General features: G+C 43.2%; 1 protein-coding gene and 1 non-coding gene across 2 annotated transcripts in view; both read right to left on the bottom strand.

The window, feature by feature from the left end:
• Nucleotides 1-4106: 4106 nt before the first annotated feature.
• The window catches only part of LOC142436349 (ninein-like protein), a gene marked incomplete at its 5' end in the record, with an annotated part of 30514 nt that continues 21866 nt past the window's right edge, over nt 4107-12754 (bottom strand). The window contains 2 exons of the mRNA XM_075540057.1: nt 4107-4247; nt 6083-6250. Coding sequence (XP_075396172.1) covers nt 4107-4247; nt 6083-6250 — 309 coding nt within the window. The remainder of the gene's footprint in view (nt 4248-6082; nt 6251-12754) is intronic.
• Nucleotides 8323-8454, bottom strand: LOC142436350 (small nucleolar RNA SNORA84). The gene has a single exon (XR_012781897.1). It is a non-coding gene; the product is annotated as a small nucleolar RNA SNORA84 (small nucleolar RNA).

Here is a 12754-nt window from a genome sequence, read left to right as displayed (position 1 = left end):
GCAGACAGAAACATTCCATGTTAATCAAGATGGAAACACCAGGAGTGAGCACATGTAAGATCCTTGCCTGAAGTAGTGGAGGCACCAGAAGTATCAGAGGCCAAGGCACTGAGAACAGAAGACAAAGCAAAGGAGCAGTGCTAAGCTCATGAGGTAGAGGGCAGAGGTGCAACACTAAGAAAGAGATGCCTACCATCGTGGGTGAGAAGAGGCAATGCAGACCAAAAAACCTGTTTCCTTAACGTTCTGTAACTGGTTAGCTTCCTTAAGCAATTCTATAACCATGAACATTGCCTGTAAGTTTTTTTGAAGACGTTGCAATACATTATTGAACCCAACAGAGAGGTAGCGTGCCAACTGAGGGATGTTGGTATCAGATAAGGGTAAAAAAAGGATAGAGGGTCAAGGCATTCTGCCTTGTGGCAATTAGCTTGGGCTGGTGTGGCATTGGAATCTCCCCCTTCGTGTAGCTAGGAGGTCAGACGTACGGCATTTCATCAGTTGGTGTCAAGAGTGGAATTAACTGCAATGGCTCCAGGCTCATGAAAGCATGGGGTTTTACAAAAGAAAGGTCAGGGTAAGGGAAGTGAAAATTTTGATTCTTAGATTATTCCTTTGGTTATTCTTACTATGGACTGCTGAAAGGACAAAATGATCTGTCTTGGAAGAAATACAGCTATAGTGCACCTTAAGAGTCTAAGATGGGCACACTTTGGACATGTCAGGAAAGACCAGCCCCTGGGGAAGACATTATGTCTGATAAAGCAAAGGGACAGTGAAAAAGAGGAAGGCTCTCGATGCGATCGATTGGTACCATGGCTGCAACAGGAGGCTCAACGGGAAAAACTGTGAGGATATTGCAGAACCTGGCATAGATGCATAAGGTCAAAACCTACATGATGGTACCTACCTAAAACAATGGCAGTGCTTGAAAGAAATGTAAGAGATGTCAAGGGCGTGAAAGTGCTCTGGAGTGGCCTGAAGGAAATACCAGGCTGGTTAAACAAAACAGTTAATAAGAAGGCCAGGGTTTCCTGGATGTACCCTAACAGAGGCCCAAGTCCGTAGACATACGAATGGGATAATCTGGGTGGAGAAAAGAACATTGAACTGAGTGTTTTTAAAAGGATGATATATTTGGGTTTATGTGTTTAGCTGACTGTTGGATAGAGGTTTCTCCTGACTAGTGTTATAAATAGGTATCATGTGCGATAGAAACAAATACTCAGTTTTATGATTACAGAGAGCTTGTATGTTCACATTCAGCCTATTCTTATTGGATTTGTTAAAAGGGGAGTTAGGAATTTTCCCTGAAGAAATGGGTTTTTGTTTTAAGTCCAAGTAGAGTATTGGAGGCCTGTTGGTGTAGTAGTTACGCACTGGGCTTCTAACTGCAAGTTCAGCAGTTCAAACCACAAGACACTTCATGGGAGAAAGATGTGGCTTTCTATTCCTGTAAAGAGTTACAATCTTAGAAACCCACAAGGGCAGCTCTACCCCCTGCCCTATAGGCTGAATGGGAGTCAGAATTGACTTAACTGCAGTGAGTTTGGTTTGGTTTGGTTTGGAGAGAGCAGTGAAAGCTCTCACCAGTGTGGATGGAAGCCTCACCCAGAACCTTTGCTACCAGTACTTTTGCACTTATTTGCAAAGACATGCAGATCCACCCAGAACAACTGAAAGAATGAGTAGGAGAAAAATCGGTTTGGCCTTTTGAATTTTGAGCTGCCTGCCTTTAGAGTCATCTTAGCAGGGAGAAGTGTGTTCCTCTCAGAGAATGGCTCCTGACAGACTGAAGTTAAGGGAGCTGGCGGCAGCCTAGTATGCTCACTGTGCTGACACTTGGGTCCACTTGGGTGGGAGTGGTGGAACTGCCGCACTGATGACACAGCCTGCATTTTGGCATGTTCTATTGGCACCTGCTGATCTGGCCCCAGAAGCTAGAGATGAGAGAGAGGGGCTGGCTGGTCTGAAGTTTGAAAATGTGAGTGAAGAGGGGAAGACATTGGGAGATTTCATGAGTTGTGAATTATAAAGCTGATGATCAGGACCTAGGCCATGGGGAGTTAGGGTTGATGAGAATATATGAATTGGCCAGTTAATCTAAAGTACAGGGAGGTGTGTGTGAACTCCCAAGCTTGATACTGGTACCTATTTGATCTACCTTGGATTCTAGGGCTGAGTTGACCAGAACCCAAATGAATGACAAGATAAATGTTGACACTATGATCTGGCATACATTGCTCTAATTTGATGGCTTTCCCTGGATTGGATTATATTTATGGAAACAGATGCTCAAAGTTTAAATCATAAATAAAGATTCTTCTGATCAAAAATTTGCTTGTCTCCTCAGAGGACTGGTTGTTAGGGATTGACAATTTAGCAATGGGATATCTAAAATAGGGAGTGGTAATGAAGTAGCTGGTTTACCAGTTTTTATGGGTGTATTAGTATCAATATGAAAAAGAAAAGAAAAAGAACAAGTCAAGGGAAAGTCCCCATTGAAGAGTGTCCTCTTTTCACCATGGGCTCAGGTAAAAGGAGGCGAGGAGAAGATGCTGGTTTGATGATATGACTGAAGTACGAGTGACTGTTAACAGGGTCACCACGACTGTGAAAACAAATCCTAGATGTCAGTGGGCAGGAGGCAATTCTTCATGTATTAAAGGAGCAATGTCTAGAAGAGCCAAAAGGTAGCCCGGGGTGAAGTGAAATGATCCAAAGGGCTCTTCTATCCATATCTTTGTAACACTCATCAAATAATTGGGTGGGACTAGGCAAATCGGGTATGTGAAACACTCATAGATGGGTCGGACAGTGATGCCCTTGCACGGCATCTCAGTAGCAGAGAGAGAGAATCCTGTGTCCATCAAGAAATAAGAGCCATCAGTGGGGCACATGTGAGATCCATGCCGTAAGTCGTGGAGGCAGCAGAAGCCCTGGCACTGAGCACATGAGACAGAGCAAGGAGCAACACTGAGAACACGAGGCAGAGTGGTAGGCTTCCTGGCCCATGGAACAAAGCAGAAGCCAAGGGACTATGCAACTGAGAGGCCTGGGACCAGAGAAAGAGGTGGTTATCAGCATGGTATTGTAGACAAAAGACCTGTATCATTAACATTTCCCGGATTAACTCGATAATTGTGAATATTGTCTGTGAATTGTATGTGGTCACTGAAATAAATGACCGAATCTAGCTAAGAAGAGTGTTATGGGAAGGTTAGGGATGGTTGGCGTTAGAATAGCATAAAGATGAATTGAGGTTTTTTGGTGTTTATTTTGTTTTGTAGGATTTTCTGTATATGAAATCCGGGATAGGTGATCTATAGAAACAGCAATTAGATTAATAGCTCCTTCCGGTTGTGGCAGGGGAGACTGGGGGCTATGGGGAGTTAATAATAACGGGTACCAGAATGAAGAAAATATTCTAAAACTCATTGTGGTGACGCCTACACAATTCTTTTAAAATATGTCTAAACCACTGAATTGTATGATACATGATTTATATGCCAACAAAACTGTTGGAAAAGTTATCTTTCTATAAAATACTATCAACTTTTGTCCCTGTGAATCTATTTAGCAGAACAACATGAATAACCCGTTGAGTGAAAGCAGAGCTCTGTTGTAATGGAACACGGTGCCAACTGCCACGTTGTGCTCAGTGAAAAGGTCTAAGAAGCAATTTTTTTTTGTGCGCTTTCAGTCAATTGGCTTAAGCCTGGGGGCCCCGTGGGCTGGTCTGGAGAACATTTGCACCTCCATAATAGCAAGAAAAATGTCAGTCACATAAGTTTTAAGTTGGATTCAGCTGCTTGGGATATTATTAAGGGGATTAGGTTAGGATTTTGAGATCTGGCTTTCTAAGCCTCTCACCAAGTATGCAAGACCTGTGACAAGAATAACCGTAGGCGGCCCCTTGCTCATTAGGCCCTATTAGGAAGAGGCAAAGCGTCTCTCCCTACACCAGAGACCCTTTTCCTTGTCCCATCACAAGTTGCCTATAGAGGGTGGTGGGGGCAGGCAAGGCAGCAGCCCAGACCCTTGCCAGTCCCGGACCCCTGAGAACAAACCACACCCCTAGCCTTGAAACAACCTCTCCCAGCCTCTTATTGGAGGTAGCTCAGCTCCTGGTGGTAGGAGGCCAGGGCCGCTTGCTGAATGACACCAGTGACCATCAGGAGCTTGTTGTCGATAGCCCAGGCCAGATCCAGAAGGTTCACCTTCTCATCCACACTGAATTCGAGGCTCTAGAAATAAATCCCAAGGGACATTCAAGATGAGTTTAAGTCTCTCAACAATTTGACTCCAGACTCCATTTTCCTTGGCTCTCCCATTTGCCTGAGACTTTTCCTCTTGGGGCCGCCCCCACTCCAACTCCTAGGCTGTCAATAGGAGATCCCACTGTGCCTGAGCCAGGGACACATGAGGAAGAATATGACTCCATGCATAGTACTTCATGGGGATTAATAGCAAGAGAGGGGCCCTTCCCCCCACCTAAACCCAATAATTATAAAGGCTGTATGGAGCTATAGAGAGGAGACTTTGCCCAAGGATAAGGGCACTGGAAGGAGCTCTGGTGGTGTGGTGGGTAATGCAATAAGATGTTAACTTCAAGGTCAACAGTTTGAACCACCCCATTTCCCTGAGGAATAAAGTAGAGGCTATCTATTCCCATAAAGATTTAAATTCTTGGAAACCCAAAGGGGTAAGTCCATTCTGCCCCCTAGCATCATGATGAGTTGAAATTAACTTGATAGCAAAGGAAAATTTGGAAGCAGTTAGAGATGAAAGGGTACTGATACAGGCACTTACAGAGAGCAGTGGCTAAATTAACTCTGCCAACTGCCCACCACTGTAAGCCACTAAAATTCTTTCTTAAAAAAAATCATTTTATTTGGCTCATACAACTCTTATCACAATCCATACATACATCAATTGAGTAAAGCACCCTTATACATTCGTTGCCCTCGTCATTCTCAAAATTCGCCTTCCGCTTGGGTTCCTGGAATCAGCTCATTTTCCTTTTTTCCCTCCCCTTCCCTCCCCATTGCCCCCTTCCTCATGAACCCTTAATAATTTATAAATTATTATTTTATTTTACATTCTCCTTTTTTCTTATGCCACTTGGAGTTGAGTTTTTACCATTTCAAGCTAAAAGAATTCTGGGAGAGACTCCTAACGTAATATATGTAAAGAATCCTGACACATATTTCATATCTCCATAATATCTATCTATCTATCTATTTATCTATCTACACACACACACACACTGATGATTTGTATTGGTAGAAAAATTATGTATCAGAGGACATGAGCCATGGTCAAAAGTATTACAGAAAATGAAATCTTCCTTCTCTCTCAGAATTTTGAAAAATAAACTTAAAAAGAGATGTTATGTGCATCTTACCACCCACATATACAGAATGAAACAATGAATGTTTAAAAATGAATCTTTGCTATATTTATTTTAAATTGACTACTGCACAGTGTGACACTAAGTCCAAGAGCAAGAGCTACACCAGGCTAGTCTCCTGGGCCAGTTGCAGAAGAAATGGAGGAGCATGGGCAGGAAACCCCCATGGCTTCCAGGAATGCGAGGCTGGCCTGTGGAGCCAAGTGGCACAGTTCCCACCTAGGTCTTTTTTGATCAAAGGACTTGGCAGAATGCATGCCCTTATGTAGTGGTCAGTGCTGACTATACACATGCACCTTCTCTGACTCTGATGCCACCACAAAAGTGTGCTTGTTCCAACGCCCATCGGAGTGCTGCCTTGTCCAAGCAACAAGCCTGAAAGGTTAGCATGGCAAAGGGGGAAGTATCTAATACATGAAAACCTACCTTCAGAGTGTTTTTATCACTGTTGTTTTCTCTGTATTTTATTTATGCTCTTTCAAAATTAAAATTTTTATATATTAATAGCCAAAAAGAAAAGTTTCCCGAGAATTTCCCTGTCTGGGATTCTCTGTTGCAGCAGGAGTAAGGAAGCCAGAGAGCAGAGGCCAAGCACAGTAACCCTCTCGGGCTCCCACCCCACCCTCAGCCCATTCTCAGTGGAGCAGCTGTGGCCATCCATTTCCAAACCTGCAAAATCTCCTTGCCATTTTGAATGCCCTCCTGGGCCCACAGAGCCACCACCTGCTCAGGGCATGCAAACCCAGTGCCGTCATCGATGCCGGAGAAGAGGTGCCGGTCTGAGCAGATGGACACGAGGGACGAAGTGGTCGTGTGGCAGCTGCTCTCCTCTGTGGCCTGTACACCAGGGACCAAGAAAGTGCTGTGAGCACGCACGTCTGTTCAGCCCAATCTCTTGTTTCTCGTGTCCCCCACTGCACAAACCTGCACGTTGCCTAGCAAGAACAACCTCACCAGTTATCGCTCTCTTCACTTTCTAGCAAAGGTGAGAGGGCTGGGCACAGCGACGTGATTCATCAAAGCAGCCATGACTGCTCTGGAGCCAGAAGGCAGCAGACAGGGCTTTCTACTCCCACAGAGAGCTACAGGCTTGCAAACTGCCAGGGCAGGCCTACTGTGTCCTGTATGGTCACTATGAGTCCACACTGAGTCAATGGCAGTGAGGATGAGTGTGAGTTGGGTGTGTAAGTGCAGCCCGTGAACTATCCGCATCTCTCTGGCATGACGAACAAGGTACACAGGGCCTCACAAAGGAAGAGCCTAAAGAGGGGCTTGCCATCATGGAGAAATTCCTAAGAGGCTCCAAAAGCAGAGTGGGCTTCCCTGTGTGTGAAACTGCACATTACTGGGAATACAGAAGCAAGCAGCTTTCAGCTAAGCAAGCTAGGGGAGTCTTACGATGATGGTAAAGTCTCTCAAGCGGAAAGCTGACCTGCTACGTTCAGATATTCTATGAATCCACAAGGGCAAGAAATATTTCCCTTAAATTTTTTCTACCTCAGAGCCCTTTCCAGTAAATATGTGTTGTCAGGAATCCCTGGGAGTAAGAATGAGTGTTCTCCACGCCTTCAGGTCATCACATTTCTGCTCCAGGCATCCAGCGCTCCTGCCTCCCTCAGAGTAAAAACCACCTTGCTCCAACCGGCTCATGGCTCTTCAGCTACCCTCTCCTCACTGCCTTGCTGGCTGGGATCTGGATCTGGGACCCTCAATACCTTGCTCAATCACCCTTAACTCCTCTTTTCTGACACACCGGCTCGCTGGCCTCCAGATAGAAGGATACCTAGCTATTTTTTAGCCCTTTCAAGTCCAGCCCCACAGCTTAAATCATGCTCCTCTTGCTCTTTCTGGCTCATCCTGGACTCTTTCCGGTCCCTTCTCTGATGACCACCAGGCTTGTCCTGGCTATACTCTCCACCCTTCATCCTTCATCTTCTCCCAGCAGTACACTTCCTGAGTCAGGCTCAAGGGAGCAGAAACCTCCTCTGCCTGTACTCACTGAGTCACCAATTCTCTAATGAAGGAGCTTGTTTACCGAGCTTACTAAGCTACGCTGGGTGCTCTGCGTGCCAACTGGACAACACTCTAGAGCAGGTATTTTACTCTGTTTGCAGGTGGAAGAGGGCACCATGGCTATCAATGGAGAGTCCCAGATACTCAAATGCATCTGGAACTGCTATGAACCCTCTAGCCACTTACTCTAGAAAATATGAGGCTCAGAATGGGTTTCCCCTATACCATGTCCACCTGATTCTCCTGCTGTCATATATATATATATGACATCAGTACAGAGCTAGTATACCTGTTAGTAAGTAGGTTATCTATCTATCTATCTATCTATCTATCTATCTATCTATCTATCTATCTATCTATCTATCTAACAGGTATACCACATGACATGGTCAAACATCACACTCTATAGCCAAACTGTGGAGACACACACAAGATATGGCACACTCTACTTTGAAATAATGCAGAAGACTCTACCACCCTGGCCTCCTTCCAGTTTCTGCCCTAAAATGACAGTGCAAATGGGCAATTCTCAGGTGAGAGGTATCAAGAGAGGGGTAGGACTTTGTGCTCCACAAACGAAAGACTGAATCCGCCCACTCCTCAGTTTGACATTCTATGCCCCAAAGGTATTATATACTGTGTATACACTCATATCTCTGCAGTGAATTTAGTATGGGTGTGTAGAGAGTGCATGTATATGAATATACTGTGCATGAATGCATACAGAATGTATAGTGAAGGGATGTGTAGGCACTGTGTTTATGATGTTTACGTACACTAGCAGTGTGTGTGGTGGGCATGAGTTTGTGTGCCTTACAATTTGTGTGCATATAGTAGGTGGTACCCCCCCAAAAAAAACCTGGAATTTTTTTCAAAGCTATGTATTTAATTTTTTTCCATGTACCAGTGACCGGGCTATGGAGGCTGCTGAAAAGGAACAGCCCCATGCATGCATCCCAGGATCGCTCTGGCCCATTGCCATCGCTGGAAAGCTGTACCTGCCCAACAGTGCCCAGCAACCATGGGGCATGCATTTAAATTCTTTTACAAAACAAACTTGTCACCTACAAAGTACTCTCAATTACACTTGATACATTTGTAAAATCTGCAATTTAATTCTTGGAAACATTTTTCAAACTCATCTGTTTGGATGGCTGACAGCACCTCCCTAGTGTTTTTCTTCACTCTTCTATGTCCTCAAATAGTTATCCTTCCATGTCCCTCTTCTTCGAGGAAACAAAAAAAAGTCACACAATGCAAGGTCAGGTGAGTAAGGTGCATGGGGAAAGAGAGACATTCTGCTTTTTGCCAGAACCTGGCACACTGAGATGGCTGTGTGAGCAGGTGCATTATCATGGTGGCAAAACCAGTCCCCTGTCTGCCATAAATCAGGCCTGTTTTTGCCGCACACTGTTATGAAATCTTTTCAGATCCTCTAATAGAAAGCTTGACTAACAGTCTAACCTGGTGGAACGAATTCCAAATGCACTACAAATCGACATTTTTATCTGTTCGATAAGATGATGGACGTCCAGAATGAGGTTTGCCATCAATCAACATTTCACCTCTTTTGAAATGAGAAAACTACTCATACACTTAGAGTTTTTCCCATAGCACTGTCTTTCTAAACTGTATTCAACATCACAACAGTTGCTTTGGCATTTTTCCTGAGGAGGAAACAAAGTTTCATAGCTGCATGCTGTTCTCTTAAATTCGCCATCATGAAAAACAAGGTTCCAGTGAAACCGCTTTTACAAAAAATTCACTGTGACCAGAGAGAACCTTCTCAGGTGGCGCTGCAACTCGGAGCTCTCAAAGAGGGAGAAAAAGTCATATTATGAAAGGTCTACTCTGCCCAGCACAATTCCAGTTCTGGGAGGGTACCACCTTGTATCATGTGCATATATAGTGTGTGTGTATAGTTAAGTGTGTGTGTGTGTGTGTGTGTGTGTGTGTGTGTGTGTATGACAGACGCATCTATAGTTTGGGTGTATACATGTAGCATTGACTACATGTATCAGGTGTGTATATATAGTGGGTGTACATGTATACAGTGGATGGGTCCAAACTGTGTGGATATGTGTACAAGTGTGTGCTGTATGTAGAAATACACGTGACAGGAAGAGTAGATGGCTATGACAGCAGGATAATGGGTCAAGTTGCTGTGCTGAAAGACCTGTTAGTCTGGGTAGATTAGAAAAACAAATTCATAGACACTCATAGGTGTTAAGAGAAAGCTTTATACACAAGAGCAATTGAATATTGAGAAAAAATTTCACCCCAAGTCCAGATTAAGTCCATAAATCCAATATTAGCACATATGTCCAATCCCAATCTATAAAATCCTCCTCAGACTCACGAAACACATGCAATATGCCAAATGCAGGAAGATCACAGGCCAGTGGATGGAAAGTCTTGTGGATCCAGTGGCATTATAAACATCTCAGGGCTGGCATGAGTCTCCATGTGGCTCCATGGCTCTATCTGCCATCAGTCTAGCTTCATGTGGCTTGTCCGGAGGAGGATGAAGCACCTATCTGTATCTATCTGGCCTCTGTATCTATCTGGCCTCCAGTAAGCTATTTATCTCAGTGGCACGCCTAAATGAGGTTATCAAGCTGTGACCTGATTGACATGCTAGACAACACCCCTCAACAAGTTGACACCAGAATATGTAACTACCACAGACCAACCTTTGTCAAGTTGACACTTTTACACAACTTTTTACCCATACATAACTCTTAACAAAAAAATAATAAAATCATATCTGTAACTAACAAGATAAAACTAATAAGTGTACCATTCAGTATGTGCCATCCTCATTTAAACATATTATATAAGTGACAAAACAATATTCTATGCCTAAGCATCGCAGTTAAGGAACACACACTTAAACCTATAATCCTATGTACATATTCCAGCACCTATGAAAGTTTGTAGCCAACCACTTCATGCCTTTATCATCTCCATTTTAGGTATAAAATTTCTATACTGCCCACTTACATCAGCCGTGTTCTGAGGAACCTTCATCCCAGTTAGAACCTTGTGAACTCCCCATCCATAGTAAAGTCAAATCAGAACAGGCTATCCATGAAGTCTGCAGCAATATCTCTACTTCACAGGCTCAAACATCTCTTCATCTGGTCGGATTCTGGTCAACTCAATGTGGGCTGCTTCACTCAGCGTCCACATGGTGCCCATTGGTCACCTCGCTTCTAGACCATGGGCACTGTCACAAATTTTCAACAAGCCTAGCCCCCTTGCGCTAGATCATGAATTTCAGACCAGTCAACCCACCCTCGTTTTCTCTTCACGTTCCTGAAACAAGGTCCATGAGTGTCAGTGGCCAGACTCAATCTGTCTCTTTATTGCTGCATTTCGCCCACTTCCACTCAACAAGTGGATCTGGGTGGTCGCCTAGCAAGCAGTTCAGCCTGCCCACAGGCTCCCTGTAATATTCAGCCCCAGAGAGTAGTTTTCTTCATGGTTCCAGATTTTTTCCCAGCTTCTGACAAAACCACGAGTTCAAAATTTAAATATCCAAAGAGTTCCATTTTTTCCCCCTGTCAATCTGTCAACAGCCCTTGGCAAGTCTCTTCACCCTTAAATGTCCTCAACACTGAAGACACTTTTCTTTTCAGAGCTTATTTTTTCAAAGCCTTCTTTGCGGGTGTGTCCTAAACCCATCTAACAATCCAGTTTTAATGACGAGAAACAAGTGGGCTTACAAGCTCTCTATTTTCAAATTTCCCAATAATCATTTCTATCAATCATATATCAATAATAATAAACAGAAAAAAAATCAGTATAAACAGAGTAGCATCAGATCCTAAGCTCTATTCGTAAAACAGTCAAATTCGATGCTTATTTAGTTATCTTACTCATTATCTAAACGCTTCTATTGATAGAAAATACGGCATTAGGCCTCTGACAGCATCAAGCCAGAGCCAGGGTTCATTATTTATTTTTATTTTTTAAAATAATTTCATTGGGGCTCATACAACTCTTATCACAATCCATTCATACATCCATTGTGTCGGGCACATTTGTACATTTGTTGCCATCATCATCATTCTCAAGATATTTTCTTTCTACTTGAACCCTTGGTATCAGCTAAGCATTTTCTCCCTTCCTCCCCCACACTCCTGCCTTCACGATAATTTATAAAGTATTATTTATAAATTATTATTATTTTCTCATATCTTACACTGTTCAATGTCTCCCATCCCCCACATGTCTATTGTACGTCCCCCAGGTAGGGGGTTATATGCAGATCATTGTGATCATTTCTGCCTTCCCTCTTGTCCCACTATCATGTTCAGTCTTCATTTGGGTTTCAGTAATTCCTCTTGGTTACATTGCCCTTGATCAAGCCCTACCAGGCCTCCTACATATTCGTTGCTATCATTTTTGGATCACTTGTTGTTCACTTGTCCCTGGGCTTTTAACACACATGTCCTTTCCCCCACCTGTCCCTCACCCATGTCCCTGCAATACTGTCAGTCCCGTTTTGTCTTCCAGATGGTTTATCCTGCCTATCTTATCTAGATAGACCTACAGAGATAATAATATGCACCAAAAACATGACGGACCAAAACAAAGCAACAAAAGAAAACAACAACAAAAAAACAAATGACAAATTAGAAAAGAAAAACCTGTCAATTATTTATCTGTTCAAAGAAACAACTTTTAGCAGCACTAATTTTACCATAGTTTTCTTATTTTCCCTCTTCTGAATCTCAGCCATGATTTTTATTATTTATTTTCTTAATCTATTAATAGGTTTGTCCTGTTGACTCAGCTTTAGTTGCTGTAAATTTTGTGCCAGCATATCAATCATAAGTCTCTCTTCCTCTTTCATGTGTTCATGTATTGCTATGAGACTTCCTCTGATAACTGCCTTTGCTGTGTCCCATAAGTTTTGGTACATCATGTGCTCATTCTTGTTGATTTCCAGAAATTCCCTAATTTCATCTCTGATCTGGGCCAGCACACACTCCTTTTGCAAGAGAGTTATCATCTTCCAATTGTTTGTCCTTGTTTTCTTCATCTTCCTTTTGTTGGTTTTCCAGTCTTATGGCACAGTGGTCAGAGAGAGAGGTACATATATCAATGTGCTTAAACTTATGCAGATTCATCTAATGCCCCAGCACCTCTATCTTTGAATATGTGTCATGTGGGCTTGAAAAGAATGTAAATTCTTTTGTATTTGGGTGAATAGCTTTGTGCACATCTATCAGGTCAAATTGTCTAATTGTAATATTAAGATCTCTAGCCTCTTTGTTGAGTGAAAGCCCTAGGATAAGAGGAGATGCCTGGAGGTTGGCA

The sequence above is a fragment of the Tenrec ecaudatus genome, unplaced genomic scaffold, assembly GCF_050624435.1.
Source record: "Tenrec ecaudatus isolate mTenEca1 unplaced genomic scaffold, mTenEca1.hap1 Scaffold_229, whole genome shotgun sequence".
NCBI lineage: Eukaryota > Metazoa > Chordata > Mammalia > Afrosoricida > Tenrecidae > Tenrec > Tenrec ecaudatus.
This window is presented reverse-complemented; position numbering and strand designations above follow the sequence as displayed.